This window comes from Apodemus sylvaticus, chromosome 5 (assembly GCF_947179515.1).
Source record: "Apodemus sylvaticus chromosome 5, mApoSyl1.1, whole genome shotgun sequence".
NCBI classification, from domain to species: domain Eukaryota; kingdom Metazoa; phylum Chordata; class Mammalia; order Rodentia; family Muridae; genus Apodemus; species Apodemus sylvaticus.
In genome coordinates, this window is record NC_067476.1 from 20,396,206 (window position 1) to 20,417,509 (window position 21,304).

Sequence of the window (21,304 nt, forward strand, 5' to 3'; positions counted from 1 at the left end):
TTTAATTTCTTTTTTTTATTCGATATAATTTATTTACATTTCAAATGATTTCCCCTTTTCTAGCCCCCCACTCCCCGAAACTCCCTTAAGTCCCCTTCTCTTTCCCTGTCCTCCCACCCACCCCTTCCCACTTCCCTGTTCTGGTTTTGCCGAATACTGTTTCACTGAGTCTCTCCAGAACCAGGGGCCAGTCCTCCTTTCTCCTTGTACCTCATTTGATGTGTGGATTATGTTTTGGGTATTCCAGTTTTCTAGGTTAATAACCACTTATTAGTGAGTGCATACCATGATTCACCTTTTGAGTCTGGGTTACCCCACTTAGTATGATGTTCTCTAGCTCCATCCATTTGCCTAAGAATTTCATGAATTCATTGTTTCTAATGGCTGAATAGTACTCCATTGTGTAGATATACCACATTTTTTGTATCCACTCTTCTGTTGAGGGATACCTGGGTTCTAGCATTGTTATATGAATTTAAAATATAGCTTGATTACGTCAATCATATTTTATAGTATGCATACTAAGAAAATTCTACCCTTAATTATAATTTTATGTAACACAATAATCTGAGATTTATACCAGCTACAATTTAAATAGCAAAATTCAAAGCACTAGCAAAAGCAACATTGTTAAGTAGGTATACAACAATATAAAAATTAATTAAAAAATAATGTATTTTCCTTTATTTTGCAAGAGACAAATTATAAAGAAAAATTATTTATCACTTTTTCATCTTTAGATATTATTTCAAAGGAGAGAAAAAATGATTCTGCCTCTAGGAATCCCTAATTTTATTATATTATGATGAAATGATAGGCAAAGCACATACAAATCTTTCCTTTGGTTTTTCTGGCCTGATTCATCCCTGAGTGGTCATCATTAATAAGTTTTTTCCACAGAGACATAGGATGGGTGTGAACTTTGAATAACCTCTCTTGCTCACTTCTAAATACTTGCCTCTCTGTAGGAAGCATCTGAAGTTCTTTTCTATTCATGTGTTCCTGACTGGTAACAATGCAAAGGCCAACAGTAGTCAGGACTATACTGAACTGGTTCTGCAATGTTTTATAGTTTTAAATGTTTCATGGGGAAAAAAAAAACTTGTTCTATCAAAAACAATCTTGTAACATATTAGCTATGAAAGACAATAAAAAGCACATTGTGTGTCTTGAGACACAGGATGTTGGAAAATAAAGCAAGGCATTGCCACGGAAATGGTGGCTATATATCCAATTCTGTGGCTCAACTGATATTATAAACTGGATCTTTAATAATTACTCCATAAATTGGCATAAATAGCACAGTATAAAGATCAGATTATTTAAATTAGTCGTAAAAAATTCCCATTCATTTCTCAAGAGACACCATCAGGAAATTGACAGTATGCCTACTAATTAAGACAGGATATAAAATAAATTAAAAGAACAATGTGCCCCTTCTAGTATGTCATATACTTCTATCAAAACATTCCTAAGACAATTCTCAACATATACTATCTTTAAAGTCTTCTTTTTCTTCCATTCAGCATCACAAACCCATTTGTGACACTTTGCTACCCATACTCAAAGCACATCATAGGTTTATTTTTTGTACATACATGGATAGATAAACTCTATACATTGTATTAGGGGCTCTATGTGCTCTATGTGCCTCTCTTATGGATGCACACAGAACAACATCCACTGGCTCAACATCTCACCATCCTGGACTTACCATACCTGCTTTAGAAGTGTGTAGTTGGAGCCATCCGTGCTAATTTTTCTAATTTCATGTTGGTCGGCGAGAATTAAGAAGGGTTCTTCATCTAAAGGCAAGTGGAAGATTGTGTCAGACGTTGGACACATATGGCTTCCTTTGCAGACATCCACTCATTCAGTTTGTAGCCCTGTAAATAGCTATATAGTACTTTTCTGAGTAATAACAGATAAAGATAATGCATAGCTATATTAAATGCCACAGTACAATCAAACATTCAGATAGTCAGAAATTCCTTTATGATAATTAACCATTTATAAGTTCCAGAAATTGAGGGTTTATTTAAAATATGTCACTGTTCATTATGTTTACTTTTATTCTTTACACTGCTAATTCTCTCATAAATGCTTCGCTGACATGCCTTAGCATTTTACAAATTTTCAAAGCTACAAAATGTATGATAAAGACATAGAACAAAATGCACTGTAAATTATGAGATTTTTTTTAATTTTTAAATTGGTACTCTACAGCTTTCACTTACTAGCAAAATGAATTTTTAAAAAACAGCTCTACCCCACCAGCAGTGAAGGAGTGTTCCTCTTTCTCCACATCCTCGACAGAAACTGTTTTCTCCTGAGTTTTTGATCTTAGACATTCTGAATGGTGTGATGTGAAATCTCAGGGTTGTTTTGATTTGCATTTCCCTGATGACTAAAGATGTTGAACATTTCCTTAGTTGCTTCTCAGCCATTCAATATTCCTCAAGTGAAAATTCTTTGTTTAGCTCTGTACCACATTTTTAATAGGATTATTTGGCTCTCTGGAGTCTACCTTCTTGAGTTCTTTGTATATCTTGGATATTAGCCCTCTGTCAGATGTAGGGTTAGTGCTGGTGGGGTTGCAAGTTGGTACAATCACTCTGGAAATCAGTCTGGCAGTTCCTTAGAAAACTGGGCATGATACTACTGGAGTATCCTGCTATACCACTCCTGGGTATATACCCAGAGGAATCCCCAGCATTTATTAAGGACTCATGCTTCACTATGTTCATAGCTGCCTTATTTATAATGGCCAGAAGCTGAAAAGAACCCAGATATTCCTCAATGGAGGAATGGATACAGAAAATGTGGTATATTTACACTATGGAATACTTCTCATCTATTAAAAACAATGATTTCATGAAATTCTTAGGCAAGTGGGTGGAACTGGAGAATGTCATCCTGAGTGAGGCAACAGAATTAAAAAAGAATACACATGGTATGCACTCACTGATAAGTAGATATTAGCTCAGAAGCTCGAAATACCCAACAACTCATATATCAAATGATGCCCAAGAAGAAGGAAAGAATGGCCCCTGGTCCTGAAAAGGCTCAGTGCATCAGTGTAGGGGAATACCAGGATAGGTAACGGAGAATTGAGTGATTGGGGAACAGAGGGAAGGAAGAGGGCTTATGGGATCTTCAGGGATGGGGGATCCAGGAAAGGGGATATCATTTGAAAATGTAAATAAACAATATATCGAATAAAAAATAACAGCTCAAAAGTTTTGTATATAGATTTACTTGAATACATATTTAAATGAAGTCAATATTGTTATTTGAGTTTTCATAATATTTAAAAATTAAAAGGGATATAATTCATCTTTCACGCCACTTGCCCAATTTAACATTTATATATTGTATCGTTTGATTATGATGTGTTAGATTTCTCCCCTAACTGAAAAGTATACACCTTGTTTTTAAAAAAATCAGAATGTTTAGACTAAATGGAAGTTTAAAATATTTTGAAAAGCTAAATTATTGATATAATGGCATATAGAATGATTTATTATTATTGTTATTACTACTAGCCTATAGGTTGTCTGTCGTATGTATAACTAACTGCAAGTGATATAAGAAAAACTATCATAATAATGTTACAATATTGTCTCTAAGCCTTGGCAAACATGTGAAAATAATTTGTGCTACAGAGAAAGAAAGCATTTTAGGTATAGTTGTATCATATGCATGCACTCTAATTCTAGATATTACAAAAACTCTTCATACTTTACAAAACAATAATGCAATCTTCCTTTAAAGCGAATAGAACATGTGCAGTGTACAAAGTCACAGTAACATATTCAAATCCAGAAGGAAGAATTTTGACTTCTCAGATGCAGGACTAAGGATTTTTAATTCAATAAAAATGACTGTAACATTCAATATCCATTTTTGTCACTGAGCTTGGATCAGGGGCCAGCTCGTTTCACTACCTGAGAGTGACCTGCAGCCATTTTGGTTATCAGGCTGTGTTTCATAGCCTTCTGCACAGTGGCACTTGTAGCTTCCATATGTATTGATGCATTGCTGACTACAGGGGAAACCTGAAGCACATTCATCAATGTCTACACATGTTTTACCATCGTCCTTCAACTGGAATCCAGGCCAGCATTTGCACTGGAAAAAGAAGATTGAGAATGGTCAGCTGATATTACTGTCATTTCCTGGTGTTATTGGTTATCACTTTAGTGAGGCTCACACTAGAAAAACACCTAAATAGATACTGGAAAGTCATCCTGTCTCTTGACAATTAACCTTAGTAAAATTGCATATATATATATATATATATATATATATATATATATATATATAATTAAAATAGCAGGTGACCTTCTAAATCTTGAAAGGTAAGAAGTTGGATTGACACCCCTAAAGTCAGATTGTTAGAAAAAATTAAAACTAGCAAAACCCAGACCTAAATCTGTACTTAGATATGATTGCTTCTCTCTTAAACAGTTTCTTTTATTTTTGAAATTATAATTTAATTACCTCATTTATTCTTCCATTCCCTCTCTACAAACCCTTACATATAACCATCCCTGTCCTCTTTTTATTAACTTTTGATACATGCAAGTATATATATATATATATATATATATATATATATATGTATATGTAAACATTTATGTATTCTTAAATACATAAACATAAAATGCAAATAACAGCAACATTGAATAACATATGAGAAGTTTTGCTGTGGACTGAAACTATCCTTTGTAGATTGCTGCTGTTGAAAAAAAAACGTGTTTATTCTGTATTCTTTAAGAGAGTTTGTGGGTATTGAGAACTGAGTTGAGAGCAAACTTTTAAACTGCTAAAAAGTAAACTTATATAGCTGTTTCCTATTAAGATTTTATGACCTAGATCATTTATTCTGAATGAAAGAGAAGAGCATTTTATTATGAAGTCTATCAGGTTTTACACACTTAATACTAATTCATATGTGAATATAAAAATACATATTGATAACTAAAGAGATAATGTCAGCAAATTAGCAAGCTCAGAATTTAGATAAATATATTTTCCTGAGTATTTTTTACATGAATCCCCTAACTTAGTGGTTCTCAAGCTTCCCAATCCTGTGCCTCTGTAATACATTTCTCCATGTTGTAGTGTCTTCCAATCATAAAACTATTTTTGTTGTTACTTAACAACTGTAAATTTGCTAATGGTACAAATTCTGTATGTTCTTAGGCATCTTATGTGAAAGAGTCGTTCAACCCCCAAAAGGGTCATGACCACAAGTTACGAACCACTGTCCTAAGCTCTTTTAACTTTCAACTTTATTAGTTTCTACTGACACTTATAATATTCAGCAATAGGGTGTATTGTTTTAACTTCTGGAACCCACTGACATTCTAGAAAGTACACCAAAACTAATACTTTGATTTCATAGTCTTCTTTTTAATTCTAGGTTGAGACTCTGATATCCAGCAATAAAACCCATCCTTCAGCCTGAACTACTGAGCCAAGTAGAGCCACATACACTAAGAAGGTGATGTTGACAAATATTATTGCACTATACACATAAAAACATGTACAATGGAAAATACCAGAGGTGGGAAAATACTCAATTATTGTCTGCTGTGCAAGCAAGAGGACCCTAGTTTGGATCCTTATATATCCATGTATAAACCAAAGGAGAACTGAGTTGAGAGAAAGAAAGACAGTGTCCCAAAGGTAAGGTAGACAGTGATCAAGAAAGTCATCTAGCTTACCTCCATGAACACTGGCATACGTAACATAGTACACATACATGTTCCCACATGCATGGCACACACAAAAGTGCTAAATTCCTTATGTCATTCAAGTTATAACTTCATTTTTAAACAAAGAGACAGAAGAAAAAACAGGAAGACTTTGATAAGATAAAAATTCTATCACTGGAAAATACAATAAATTATATCACATAATGATGTTGTCAAAAAGCCAGAATCTGACTGTTCAGCACAAAGTAATGTTGAACCAAAGTGCCACTTAAGGCATGTGAGTAGTTCAGTAGAATGGCTGCATGTCTTCCAGAACATCTTTTTCTAAATGAGGGCAATGAAATCATTGTAGTTGCCAGTGTCAGACTGACAGCTGCACTTATCACATACACGACTTCAGTGAATCAAACATAAATGTAATTTATTAAAGGTAAATGACTGAGCCATATATATATAAAGGTTTGTAGCAGGTGTTTATAATTTTTGAAAGGAAATTAATTCTATAATGTTTTTTTTCTCATCAATTCAGTATCCTTTTTTATTTTTAAAGTCTTATTCTTGAATCATTAAAATGAATCTACATAAAATTATAGTAGGATAATATGCCATTTTAAAGGACTAAAGGTTCATTTTGTTTCTATATATTACAAAAAATGAACACACCTTTACTTGAAATATTTTATGAAAATATTGTGAGTATTTATGTCATCTGATCCTGATTGCTCAGGATCTTTGAAATGACATAGCTATCCAAACTTTTGTTATAATTTTTTAGAAAGTATCTTTACAACTACACAGTGTAGAGGAACTTTTATCTTGCAACATGGCTGTTCTGGCAAGAGATCACATCCAAAAACCTGCTGAGTTTGTGTGGTCTGGCTGTAATATAGACACACCTTTACTTCCTGAAGACAGAGACAAGCAGATCTCTGAGTTCAAGGATGGCCTTGTATACAGCAAGTTTCAGGTAAAGAATTACTTAGGTCAAGGCATGGTAGTACATGCCTTTAATCCCAATTCTCAAGGGAGAGGTTGTAGAGAGAATAAGTTAGACACAGAAGAAGACATAAGGAGCCAGAAGATAAGAAGAGACTGCCAGATAAGAAGAATCAGTTTGAGGCCAAACAGAGCAATTCTGTGAGAAGCTGAGAGAAGCCAACATGAATCAGTCAACATGAAGAGGAGTTTGTACCAGAAGCGCTGAGATGAACCAGCCAGCTAGAATTCAGAAAGAGCTAGAAAAAGTGAGCTTATTCAGGAGTAAGCCTCTTAGACAACAATCATATCAGGCAAATAAAAGTTCCTTTTACAATAAAGATTTTTGATGGAGAAGTTGGCAGCCGCCATCTTAGCTCACAGTAGGACTGGACAGGCAACCCCAGGTACTGAGATATCCCAAGTCTAAGACCTCTGGGGACAGAGACGGCCAAGCTGTGGGCGGCTGCCTGCACCCAAGACCTAGGCAGAGCAGCGGTTCGTCTGTGTGCCAGCCAGGTACTGGTCCTGTGCCAAGCAAAGAAGTCAGCAGTCACCATCTTTGCCCCCAGTGGGACAGGACAGGCGACCCCAGGTACTGAGATATCCCGGGTCAAAGACCTCAGGGAACACAGATCGCCAAGCTGCTGCCTGCCACCTATGCCCAGGACCTGGGCAGAGCAGCAGTTCGTCTGTGTGCCAGGCAGGCATGGGTCCTGTGTCCTGTGGAATCTTCACTGCCATCTTCGCTCCCTGACAGAGCAGACGGAAGCACCAGGTTTGGTTCACAGAGACAACCCAAGTATAACATTGATTGGGACAGGACACACCAGGGCTCTAACAGCACCCAAGAGGAGGGCAGCACATCAGAAATCTGTGCCAGGGCAAACACAATCATCCAGTGGTGTGGAAAAAGCCTTATGGGATTACAGGAGGTTCAAGCACCAGGCAGTGCCAACAGGACAAACTAACACCAGAGATAACCAGATGGCAAAAAGTCAAATGTAGGAACCTTACCAACAGAAATCAAGACAATATGGCAGCATCTGAACCCAGTTCTCCAACAACAGTAAGTCCAGGATACCCCAACACACCAGAAAAACAAGAGTTCGATTTAAAATCACTGGTCATGATGCTGTTAGAGGAACACAAGAAGGACATAAATAAATCTCTTAAAGAAATACAGGAAAAATGAATCAAAAGTTGGAAGCCCTTACAAGGGAAACACAAAAATCATTTAACAATATTCAGAATAATATGAGTCAAAAGATAGAAGCCAATAAAGAGGAAATGCAAAAATCACTTAAAGAAATACAGGAGAACTTGGGTCAAAAGGCAGAGATCATGAAAGAGAAAGCACAAAAATCTCTAAAGAATTACAGGAAAGCACAAACAAAGAAGTGAAGGAACTGAGCAAAACCATCCAGGATCTAAAAACAGAAGTAGATACATCCAAGAAATCACAAAGGGAGACAACTGTGGAGATAGAAAACCTTGGGAAGAAATCAGGGAACAGAGATGCAAATATCAACAACAGAATACAAGAGATAGAAGAAAGAATCTCAGATGCCAAAGATACCATAGAAACCATGGTCTCAACAGTTAAAGGTAATGCAAAATGTAAAAAGCTTGTAACCCAAAACATCCAAAAAATTCAGGACACAATGAGAAGGCCAAACCTAAGAATTATAGGCATAGATGAGAGTGAAGATTTACAACTTAAAGGGCCAGCAAATATCTTCAACAAAATTATGGAAGAAAACGTCCCTAACCTAAAGATAGAGATGTCCATGAATATACAAGAAGCCTACAGAACTCCAAACAGACTGGACCAGAACAGAAATACCCTGTGACATATAATAATCAAAACTCCAATGTACTAAACAAAGAAAGACTATTAAAGGCAGTAAGAGAAAAAGGCCAAGTAACATATAAAGGAAGACCTATCAGAATCACACCAGACTTCTCACCAGAGACTTTGAAAGCCAGAAGATCCTGGGCAGATCTCATGCAGACTCTAAGAGAACACAAATGGCAACCAAAACTACTATCCCAGCAAAACTCTCAATCACCATAGATGAAGAAACCAAGATATTCCATGACAAAACCAAATTTACACAATATCTTTCCACAAACCCAGCTCTACAAAGGATAATAGGAGGAAAACACCAATACAACGAGGAAAACTTCACCCTGGAAAAAGCAAGATAGCAACTTTCTTTCATCAAACCCAAAAGAAGATAACCAATCAAATATAAAAAAAAAAACCATCAAAAATGACAGGAAGTAATAATCATTATTCCTTAATATCTCTTAACATCAATGGGCTCAATGCCACAAAAAAATACATAGACCAAGCAACTGGATACATAAACAGGACCCTACATTTTGCTGCATACTTGAAACACACCTCAGTGTCAAAGACAAACACTACCTTAGAGTAAAAGGCTTGAGGACAATTTTCCAAGCAAATGGTCTCAGGAAACAAGCCGGAGCAGCCACTCTAATATCATAAAATTGACTTTCAACCTGAAGTCATCAAAAGAGACACTGAGGGACACTTCATGCTGGTCAAAGGAAAAATACACCAAGAAGAACTCTCAATCCTGAACATCTATGCTCCAAATACAAGGGCACCCTCATTCGTAAAAGAAATGACTAAAGCTGAAAACACACATTGCACCTAACACAATAATTGTGGGTGACTTCAACAATCCACTCTCCTCAATGGACCAATCAGGAAAACAGAAAGTAAATGGGGACACAGTGAAATTAATTGAAGCTTTGGATCAATTAGATTTAACAGATATGTAGAACATTCAATCCTAAAGCAAAAGATTATACCTTTTTCTCAGCACCTCATGGTACCTTCTCCAAAATCGACCATATAATTGGTCACAAGACAGACCTCAACAAATATAAGAAAATTGAACTAATGCCATGCCTCCTATCAGATCACTATGGAGTAAAAGTGGTCTTCAATAGCAACAAAAACAACAGAAACCCCACATACACATGGAAATTGAACAATACACAATGATATCTTGGTCGAGGAAGAAATAAAGAAAGAAATCAAAGACTTTTAGAATGTAATGAAAATGAAGATAGAACATTCCCAAATCTATGGGACACAATGAAAGCAGTGCTAGGAGGAAAACTCATAGCCCTGAGTGCCTCAAAAAAAGAAAATGGAGAGAGCATACAGTAGCACCTTAACGTAAGCCCTGGAACAAAAAGAAGCTAATTTACGCAGGGGGAATAGAAGACAGGAAATCATCAAACTCAGGGCTAAAATCAATCAAGTAGAAACAAAGAGAATCATACAAAGAATGAACAAAACCAGGATCTGGTTCTTTGAGAAAATCAACAAGATAGATAAACCCTTAGCCAGAATAACCAAAGGGCACAGAGACAGTATCCAGATTAACAAAATTAGAAATGAAAAGGGAGATATAACAACAGAAACTGAGAAAATTCAAAAAATCATCAGATCCTACTTCAAAACCCTGTACTCAACACAACTGGAGCATCTGGAAGAAAAGGACGGTTTCCTAGGCAGATACCAAACACCAAAATTAAATCAGGATCAAATAGATCAACTAAACAGTCCCATAACGCCTAAAGAAATAAAAGGAGTCATAGTAAGTCTCCCAACTAAAAAAAGCAAAGGACCAGATGGTTTTAGTGCAGAATTCTATCAGACCTTCAAAGGAGACCTAACAGCAATACTCTTCAAACTATTCCATAAAATAGAAACAGAGGGAGCACTACCAAACTGGTTCCAAGAAGCCACAATTAGGCTGATACCAAAACCACACGAAGATCCAACAATGAAAGAGAACTTCAGGCCAATTTCCCTTGTGAATATCGATGCAAAAATACTAAATAAAATTCTTGCCAACCGAATCCAAGAACACATCAAAACGATCATCCACCATGATCAAGTAGGCTTCATCCCAGGGATGCAGATGATAGAATATAAGGAAATCCATCAATGCAATCCACTACATAAACAAACTCAAAGAAAAAAAACACATGATCATTTCATTAGATGCTGAAAAATCATTTGACAAAATTTAGTATCCTTTCATGCTAAAAGTCTTGAACAGGAATTCAAGACCCATACCTAAACATACTTAAAGCAATATACAGCAAACTGGTAGTTAACATCAAACTAAATGGAGAGAAACTTGAAGCAATCCCACTAAATCAGGGACTAGACAAGGCTGCCCTCTCTCTCCTTATCTTTTCAATATAGTACTTGAAGTTCTAGCTAGAGCAATAAGCAACATAAGGAGGTCAAAGGGATACAAATTTGAAAGGAAGTCAAATTATCACTATTTGCAGATGATATGATAGTATACTTAAGTGACCCAAAACTCCACCAGCTGATAAACAACTTCAGCAAAGTAGCTGGTAATAAAATCAACTCAAGCAAATCAGTTGCCTTCCTATATTAAAAGGATAAGCAGGCTGAGAAAGAAATTATGGAAATGACACCCTTCAAAATAGCCACAAATAATATAAAGTATCTTGGTGTGACTCTAACCAAAAAAAATAAATGATCTGTATGAGAATAACTTCAGGTCTCTGAAGAAGGAAATCGAAGAAGACCTCAGTAAATGGAAAAGTTTTTCATGCTCATGGATTGGCAGGATTAATATAGTTAAAATGGCCATCTTGCCAAAAGCAATATACAGATTCAATGCAATCCCCATCAAAATCCCAACTCAGTTCTTCATAGAGTTAAAAAAAAATCAATTCTCAAATTCTTCTGGAATAACAAAAAACCCAAGATAGCTAAAAACTATTCTCAACGGTAAAAGAACTTCTGGGGGAATCAATATCCCAGACCTCAAGCAATATTACAGAGCAATAGTGATAAAAACGGCATGGTATTGGCACAGTGGCAGGCAAGTGGACCAATGGAATAGAATTGAAGACCCAGAAATGAATCCACACACCTATGGTCACTTGATCTTCAACAAAGGAGTGGAAAACATATAATAGAAAAAAGATAGCCTTTTCAACAAATGGTGCTGGTTCAACTGGAGGTCAGCATGAAGAAGAATGCAAATTGATCCATTCTTATCTCCTTGTACTAAGCTCAACTCCAAGTGGGTCAAGGACCTCCACATAAAACCAGACACACTGAAACTAATAGAAAAGAAACTGGGGAAAACCCTTGATGACATGGGCACAGGGGAAAAGCTCCTGAATAGAACGCCAATAGCGTATGCTCTAAGGTCAAAAATTGACAAATGGGACCTCTTAAAATTACAAAGTTTCTTTAAGGCAAAGGACACTATGAAAAGGACAAAACAGCAACAAATTGGGAAAAGTTCTTCACCAACCCTACATCAGACAGAGGGCTAATATCCAATATATACAAAGAACTCAGGAAGTTAGATCCCAGGGAACCAAATAACCCTATTAAAAATGGGGTACAGATCTAAACAAAAAATTTTCACCTGAAGAAATTTGGATGGCCGAGAAGCCCCTTAAGAAATGCTCAACATCATTAGTCATTAGGTAAATGCAAATCAAAACAACCCTGAAATTTCACCTCACACCAGTCAGAATGGCTAAGGTTAAAAACTCAGGAGACAGCTGGTGTTGGGGAGGATGTGGAGAGAGAGGAACACTCCTCCACTGCTGGTGGGGTTGCAAATTGGTACAACCACTCTGGAAATCAGTCTGGCGATTCCTCAGAAAAGTGGACATGACACTTCCAGAGGAACCTGCTATACCTCTCCTGGGCATATAAACAGAGGATTCCCTGGCATGCAATAAGGATACATGTTCCACTATGTTCATAGCAGCATTATTTATATTAGCCAGAAGGTGGAAAGAACCAAGATGTCCCTCAATGGAAGAATGGATATAGAAAATGTGGTATATTGACACAATGGAATGCTACTCAGCAATTAAAAACAATGAATTCATGAGATTTTTAGGCAAATGGAACTGGAAAATACCACCTTAATTGAGGTAACCCGATCACTAAAGAATGCACCTGGAATGCAATCAATAATAAGTGGATATTAATTAGTCCTGAAGCTCTGAATACCCAAGACACAATTAACATATCAAATGACTCCCCCGTGAAGAAGTAAGGATAGGCCCTGATCCTGGAAAGGCTTGATTCAGCATTTTAGGGGATTATGTGGACAGAGGAAAAGGAGGGATGTGATTGGAGAATGGGTGGAGAGAAGAGGGCTTATGGGACATATGGAGAGGGGGGAACTGGGAAAGGGGAAAGCATTTGGAATATAAACAAAGAATTTAGAAAATAAAATAAAAATAAAGATTTTTGACAAATATTTATTTCTTCTTTTTGCTATATAATTGGAACATTTTCATTCTCAAAAGCAGATGACAATTTATTTTGATTATCTAGCAAAATTTCATATTTAGTTAATTATAACTTCTGTCAAAATTTTATTTCTGTGTATGTATATACATGAAATTTTCCTGTATGTGCATATGTGTGGGTTCATATGCATTATTTGAGGTCAGAAGAGCTCATTGGGAGTCTAGTCTCTTATCCTCTGACTAATGTTTTTTAAAGTGTTACTAAAATTGATGCTACCACTTGGGACAGGCTGAGTAGTCATTAAAATGACACAAATTCCTATCTCTGCCCCTAATGCCAAGTTTGAGTTGTGACCTGCCACACTCACATTTCATGTGAATACCAAGGAATTGAACTCATATTATCAAGTCTTTCTGCTTTTGTAACAATTATTTTTTATTGGTTATTTTATTTATTTACATTTCAAATACTGTCTCCCTTCCTGGTCTGCCCTCCTCAAATCCCTGATCTAATCCCCTCTCCCCTTTGTCTCTAAGAGGGTGATCCCCCACCCAACAATCCACTTCTGCTTTACCTCTCTATCATCCCCCTATGCTGGGGAAATCAAGATTCCACAAGACAAAGGACCTCACCTCCCATTGATTACAATTAAAGCAATCATTTGCCCCATACATATCTAGAGCCATGGACCCATCCATGTATACTCTTTGGTTGGTGATTTAGTCCCTGGGAGCTCTGGAGTATCCAGTTAATTGATGGTGTGGTTCTTCCTATGGAACTGCAATCCCGTTCATCTCCTTCATTCCTTCCCGTGACTCTTCTTTGGGGTCCCTGGGCTCAGTCTGACAGTTAGCTATGAATATCTCCATCTGTACTAGTCAGGTGCTGGCAAAGTCTCTCAGAGGACAGCTATACCATGCTCCTGTCAGCAAGCACTTCTTGGCATCAGCAATAGTGTAGGGTAAGGACACACATGGTATGTACTAAGTGGATATGGGCCCCAAATCACAGAATACCTACAATACAACTCACAGGCCATATGAAGCTTAACAAGAACGAAGACCAAAATGTGAATGCTTCAATTCTACTTGGAAGGGGGAACAAAATGATCAAGGGAGGTAGATGGAGGAGGGACCTGGGAGGGAGAGAGGAGGGGAAGTAATTAAGTAAGAGCTAAGAGAACAATGCTTATCCAAGCTTCTAATAATGCATGATATTTATATTTTTCCCTTTATGTCTTTCTGGCAATGCTGTAGTTTTTTTTTTTTTTAATGAATAATGGGTACCCACCTCACTACAAGGTTATCCGACGGAAGAAGAAAGAAAGGAGAACTTATATTGAATGAACATTTTACAGTCATTTTTGCATATTTCTAAAGTCTCCCTTTTCTTATCCTGAAAGTTTCGATAGTTTTATTTCCAACTCTATTTCTTTAACTCTCATATATATATACACCAGCATCCTCTTTCAGATAGAAATCCTTCTATATATCCCTTTACCTAGAAAATTACAGTTCTTTTTCAAATTTTAAGGTCATGCTGGTAGTAAAATTTCATTGTATCATTTTCCGACATGTCCTTTGATTTGCTAATCTTGGTGAGTGCCTACCTTATAACTGACTGGCAAGTCCTGACAATCTTGAGAACATCCACTGATTTTCTTACTCAGACATTCGTTCATGTGGCAGTTTTTCTCATCTGAACCATCACCGCAGTCATCCCTAATGTCACAAAGACCATCGCTGGGAATGCACCTGCCATTTTTGCACATAAAAAATGAACTGTTGCATGAATGTTCTGGAAAAAGAAAATAAAACATATGGAATATAAAACGCATGCCTTTGAATGACACTGTTCTTGAACATTCACAGTATGATAGCTTGTATGTCAGAAGTAAACAAGGAGTTTACATACAAGGTGCTGCACAGATTGGTGTCAAGGGAAACAATCTGCTCATGGTTGATAATTACATAAGACCTAGCTTTCCTATGAAATCAGCTTTCAAAGGAAGCATCTATAGCAATATTAATGTATTCTGTCTCATTTACACTGTGAATAATGAGTTCAAATGTGTAATGATGACTTGACATTTCCCCCAAGCTATAGATCTTTGAGAAACTATTTGTCACTGAAAGCTAAGAATGTAGAAGTGGTGGATATTACTAAATTTATTTCTTCCTAAAAATATAGCACTGACATTATTAAGTCAGGGCATAAAAAGGACATTGATGGTGAACAATAGTTCTTCTAAATACAGCTTTGGAAAGTTCAGCTTGCAGCTACCTAAACCTGGAATGTTGAATACTACTGCTCATAGTATGTAGTTTAAAAGGTTTTACTACTTACAGGATATCAGAAAAAAGAGGATTTTCACTGAAATATATGACTAAACAGTCTTATTTATAGTGAACTTGTACATAAATTAATTTGATTGGGCAGGTCTGTGAGCATTTACATATATGCATGTAATTTGTTCTTGTATTTCTGTTCAAGTTATGTGCAGTGTTATCTAATATGTGTGAGTAATAGACATAATTTCTATGTAAATCACTTCCAATATATTATTTTAAATTAATTAAAATTAATTTAATAATTTTAAATTATTAATTAAATTAATAGAAATAAATAATATTGTAGCCTGATGATATCTCATTAAATTTTGATGCATTTTATAATTTTATTTTATATGCCCCATGAAGAGAAATTTTCCTCATATAAAATATTAATAAAACATTGAAGTTGATCATGGAAACCTGCCACATTCCTATAATTCTAGAGTTTAACTAGTGGATGCAAAGGAGAAGTTAAAGGTCATATTTGGATACACAGTGAATTCTAAGTCAGCCTAAACTATATAAGAACTTTCTCCCTAAGCACAATATGATGCATTTGTGAAGTGAGAGAGTAAAGAACGATCCAGATTGTCTGGTACAACCTTAAACATAGTCACTGGTTGTTTAATGCAACCAGTAGAAACATGTGTCTGGTTCTTGGCATCTACTTCACTGAATATCTAACAAGACAGAAATTGAAGCAAAACTTCATAATCATGGCATGGTGGTTCAGATCTCTAATGTCAGCACACAGAAGGCTGAGGAAAGGGAACTCAGAACTCTAGGTCTGAGGTCAGCCTAGACTACATAGAAAAGCCTTGCCTTAAAGAAACAAATGTGAAACTAGAAAAAGAAAACTGAAGGTGAACAGGGTAATGTATAGTGTGGTACCTGCACTCCTGCACCTTGGATTGATTGGAGCCTCATCGGAATTGTCTGTACAGTCAAAGTCACCATCACACTGCCACAGCGTATTCACAAGGCAGCGCCCATTGGCACAACGGAATTCTTCTGGACCACACTGCCGGTATCCTAGAGAAGAGATTTAACATTCATTAATCTCCTATTATAAAAACTAATCAGTACCTCAACCTCTCAGTATGCAGACCTCTGTAGAAAATACTTCTCATTTCTCCATTACTTCTGTGAGAAATATTATGTGTGAAAGCCAATAAAAAAAAAAAGGTCAAATAAAATCTTGGAAATAACATACCAGGTTTCTAGGTAAGCATTGATGACTAACACACAACCAACTGTTTCTATTCTGAGATTGTCTATATCTGACCCATTTCTCTTAGGATGTGAAGCAGAATTATAGCTACTATAATCTATTTGCAGACTTGGTTGCTTGATTATGTGTAGTATCAGAACTTGCGGGTAAATGGATTTTGACCTCTAGCAAATATTTTTAGATGTTGTAATGTTATACTTATACTTGACAAACATTATACACTGCAGAAAGAAATTGTTTAATAATAACAAAATCCTGTTTAAAAAGGAATGAGTATAAAAATGTTTGTAACTGTCAAGTATGCCAATTCTTAGGGTCATTCCTCCAAAGGCAAGTTATATAATAAACCATGATTTGTTGAGATTAACATCTGCTTGTTTTATTTGAATTTTATTTCTATTTGACTTTTTAAATTAGGTTTTATAATGAAATTTTCCTCCTTGTAAATTATAGACAGGAATCCCTAGTAAGTAATGATAAAACCAGAAAATTCTACCTTTACAGATAGAATTATAATAAGTCACTATAAACTGGCAAAGAAAATTCACTGCGTATCTTACTGAAGTATTTGTCATACTGAATGGTGAAAGTGGAGTCTGCTTTAGCATCCTGTTTGCAGCCTGTCCCCACAGGAGCAGGTTGTCCTTGTTAGTAAGCACACAAATCCTGTCTGGTCCAATCAGCAGCAAATCCTCCCTAAGCACAATTCTTTGCTTTACTTTTACACAAAATCTTTTTTCTACTTACCACCTTCTATTTCCCATTAATTAATTGAACATCATTTCCTGTAACATCTTCTTTAGACATTCCTCTTAAGAGATTAAAGGAAAAAAATACTAAGCAAAGCTGTCAAATTTAAGTCTCCCTGGATTCTAATGGATTGGTTTTTTTGGCAGCATTTTTTTGTTGCTCTTGATTGCACACTCTTCCTGGTTAAGTATTCATAATCTACTCTCTAGGGCTCCCCCCCCCCAATCTTTCTGTGTAAAAGCCCTTTCTGATACAACTTCCAGCATTAGAGGAGGGACCCTGCATTTCGACTCTGAAATATTGTTTGTGCTGTTGTTGTTTTGCATATTGATTTGTTTGTGTCTTTGTTCATTTTGGCTCTGTCTGCCTCTTTCCTTTTCTTTGCTAACTTGAGTGCTAACCTTAGTGCTAAGAACTGGCATAGTAATGGATCCATAATTTCAATTCTTCAATCATGTATTTCATTTCTTTACTGCATCACAAAAACTATCCGTCATTTTACTGTGTTTTAAAGCTTACCACCAGTAGTGACATTCTCCATTCATATCAATTGGAAATGTTTTTATCCTACCCATTCCACAGCTAAATAGTCATGAGTGCGCTATAAGTTTTCTCTTTTCTTCCATGGCACCATTACTGACATGATTAGAGCCACATTGTTCACTTTAAAAATGTTATAGTAATTTCCAAAACATATTATATTCATGCAAGCAGCGTTTCTTGAACTATGATAAAAGATAGTTCTTGAAGTAAAATTTTATTGTGACATCCCATTTCCCTGTAGGACATAGTTTTTTTAATCCTAGGACATGGGATATCTATGGATTTGATTATAGGCTAATCTACATAGCAAATTCTATGCCAGTAATTTATCTCAAATAAATAAGTAAGTAACCAATATTTATTTATATATGTTAAATTATGATGTACTACATAAAATATATTGACTAAAGGCTAAAATATGAAAGAATTGTAAAAAAAAGATTTCTTGGAGATCCCATCAAAGACTAAAGATACTCTTATCCATAAATATCATAAATACCATATAAGAATGAAATATGGCTCTTAGTCAACCTCAGATGGAGAAAAGAGGAAAGCACTGAATGCACACATAGTGAAGAGTGTACAGAGCACTGAATCTATGACAAAGAAGGTCAAATATGGGTCTTGGATCTATAATCCAAGGTGGTCAGCAGGCTGCACTGAGTTTCCATAAAGGACAGGAGTGTGGTACTGATACTAACTAAACATCTTAGATGCTCTTGCATATGTATTATATGCAATTAATTATTATATAAATTAATTCATTCTTAGCATTTTAATATTCACAAAGAATCTATGCTTATAGAAGACTCTAAACTGAAGTTTAATATATAATTAGTTCTACTAAAAATTCTATTCTGGAGGAAATAAATGTTACAATTACATAAACAGCATAATTCTGAGACACAATTGATAATCATAATGATAATTTAAACATTAAGTAGGTCATGTGTCAAAGTAAAAGATTAAGGAAAACACTAAGTTCATTTTTTGATATTTTAATTGTAACAGAAGATTTTAAAGTATAATGCTTGGCATTTTGAGTTTGTTTGGTTCTTTGGGTATCATTGTTTGATATACATCTATAGTTAGATAAACCTGTGATGTCTCATCTGCAAAGTAATTCTAACTACTTTTACACAAATGCCTTTTCTAGATAGTTCCCAGTTTGACAGGCGATTGCTCTGAATTCATGGTAGAAGGGAATGTTTTAGAAATGAATGTGTTAAGGATCTGATAAATTCCCATACTCCATTGTTTAGCACCGAATTTACTGGAGTCATTAATAAATGTCTGTTTGTTTTGGTTACTTGTGCATCTTGGAGTCCCTTTAATAGACCTTCAGCTGCTATATCCTATAAGATGCCTTACTCACCACACTGTAGGAACTCATCTGAGCCATCTCCACAGTCATCATCATGGTCACACACAAACTGCTTGGGAATGCACACCTTATTGTGGCACATGAAAGCATTTTCATCACATGTATTATTGGGTGCTAAAAAATTTCAAAACATAAAGTTACATAAGCACATATTTTATCTTGTCTCACACTTAAAGTTAACAGTATGAAGCTTTTTTCTATCAATTTCTACTCAGCGAAAATGCCAATGTATTTTTGTATAATGTATTAGTCAAATGAATGATCTCATGTATATTAAAATGCTAATAGATACATGTATGATTCAAAGGCTGATACAGTGAATAGCAATTTAATGTTCATGAGAGTCATGGAAGGTACATTAAGACAACTGAGAATACCATTATTCTTAAAAAATTTTCAGACACTTGCAGAAACAGCATTTTAATTCAAGCGAAATTAAGGTCTACAAAGTAATAAGTCCCACCATAATTCCACCAACACATTGAATCCTGATCCTTGCAATGGAATATTGATCCCTTGGGAATATAGCCTCATGAAAGTAGTGTTCCAGCAAGAGCCTAAGTGATGGTTGATAAAATTTGCAATAAAATCTACTTTGATGTTATATGCATAGAACCAAAAGACTTGACAGCACCTCTTATAGTCGACAAAAAGTGTAATGCTATAGGACTTAGGTTTCAGGTCATAGTCAATCCTTAATGGCTGATCTGCCATATGCAAATGCCACCCACACAATTCTCATAATTGGCTTGGCCCCTTATATTTTCATGTTTGAGAATGTTTGCACATTTTTTGTTCATCTCTTTTTTCCTGTTAAATGAAAGTATTTAAATCCCTTTGACAATATTTCCATGGGGATATAAGGGATGTAGAAATAACCTTTCAACTTAGTTATTCAACAATTTATGAGCACTCTCAGAATTTCTACTTCTATACTAATTGTATGTTATATGTTTCCTAAAACACTTTATGACATTGCTGGCGGTATTCAATAATGGCAATATAAAGAGTCTTAATTTGAAAACCTTACTACTACATTGATTAACATACAATGGGCATGGAAGACCATAAGAACTGCTTACCCCATGGAGAGCATTTTTTTTTGTCCTTCAAGATGAAGTAATATGGTCAGTTTTCAAAAAATCAACACAAAATTATTAGCCTATTTCTTTATGATAATCTAGTATCTATTAAGTACATTACTGTAGGACTTTGGAATTTACAAATGTTGTCCCAATAACACCTTTTAGTCTACTGCATCCAGGTGCTCCATACCCCATGAAGCAACCTCCACTAACCTCTATGTAATAGTCTACATAGAACCATAAATGACAAAACAGGACATATCAGTCGTTCAGTATTATTTACTTTCAGTAAATTTATTTTGAACCACTATGGAGAGGTCACACAGAAGCAACATGAACTTTACATATTTTAATAAAATTAAAACTCAAGAGTTGCTAATAACTCAGGTAATTTTGAGCCATAACAGTTGCTATTGCTCAAGTGAATTATACTAATCCTGACATATATGTTTTCTTTAAAACAGAGCAGCAGTAATTTATTTTGCACTAACACTTTTATATCACTTGAATGTAAATTGCTGTATTTTAGCATAATTTATTGAATAATACCCATGTGGCTTACAAGTGTTAACACACCTCCCAGAATGTTAACTACAATAGCAAAACCATGTGGGATTGTGTGGATTTTTTTAATTAATTCATAATCCTTTGTTATTCTACTATCAGAAGCAACATTGACCTTCACAGAAAAATATATCAGTTTCAAGATCATATTCTACAATAGGATGAGTTAAAGGCTGCATCAATTTTTTTTCCTGTTGTGGTTTTATTTCTTTGACATACATCTATGCCAACAAGCTCACATATAATATTTTAAAGATGTGATGATTTATGTCTTTAACAGAAAATTCTGACATTGTCAGACTTCATTCAATAGACAGAATCTGACAAACAAACCTATTCTGATAGGCAGCCCAGTTCAACATCTCACTAGCTGATCTTTGTTATCTACATCCACATGGGG

At 35.5% G+C, this 21,304-nt stretch overlaps 1 protein-coding gene across 1 annotated transcript in view; it reads right to left on the minus strand.

The window, feature by feature from the left end:
• The window catches only part of Lrp1b (LDL receptor related protein 1B), a 1,719,438-nt gene that overhangs the window by 240,892 nt on the left and 1,457,242 nt on the right, over nucleotides 1-21,304 (minus strand). The window contains exons 53-57 of the mRNA XM_052181021.1: nucleotides 19,247-19,369; nucleotides 16,239-16,379; nucleotides 14,624-14,811; nucleotides 3,948-4,131; nucleotides 1,720-1,805 (exon numbers count right to left, since the gene is read on the minus strand). Of these exons, the coding sequence (XP_052036981.1) occupies nucleotides 1,720-1,805; nucleotides 3,948-4,131; nucleotides 14,624-14,811; nucleotides 16,239-16,379; nucleotides 19,247-19,369 (722 nt within the window). The remainder of the gene's footprint in view (nucleotides 1-1,719; nucleotides 1,806-3,947; nucleotides 4,132-14,623; nucleotides 14,812-16,238; nucleotides 16,380-19,246; nucleotides 19,370-21,304) is intronic.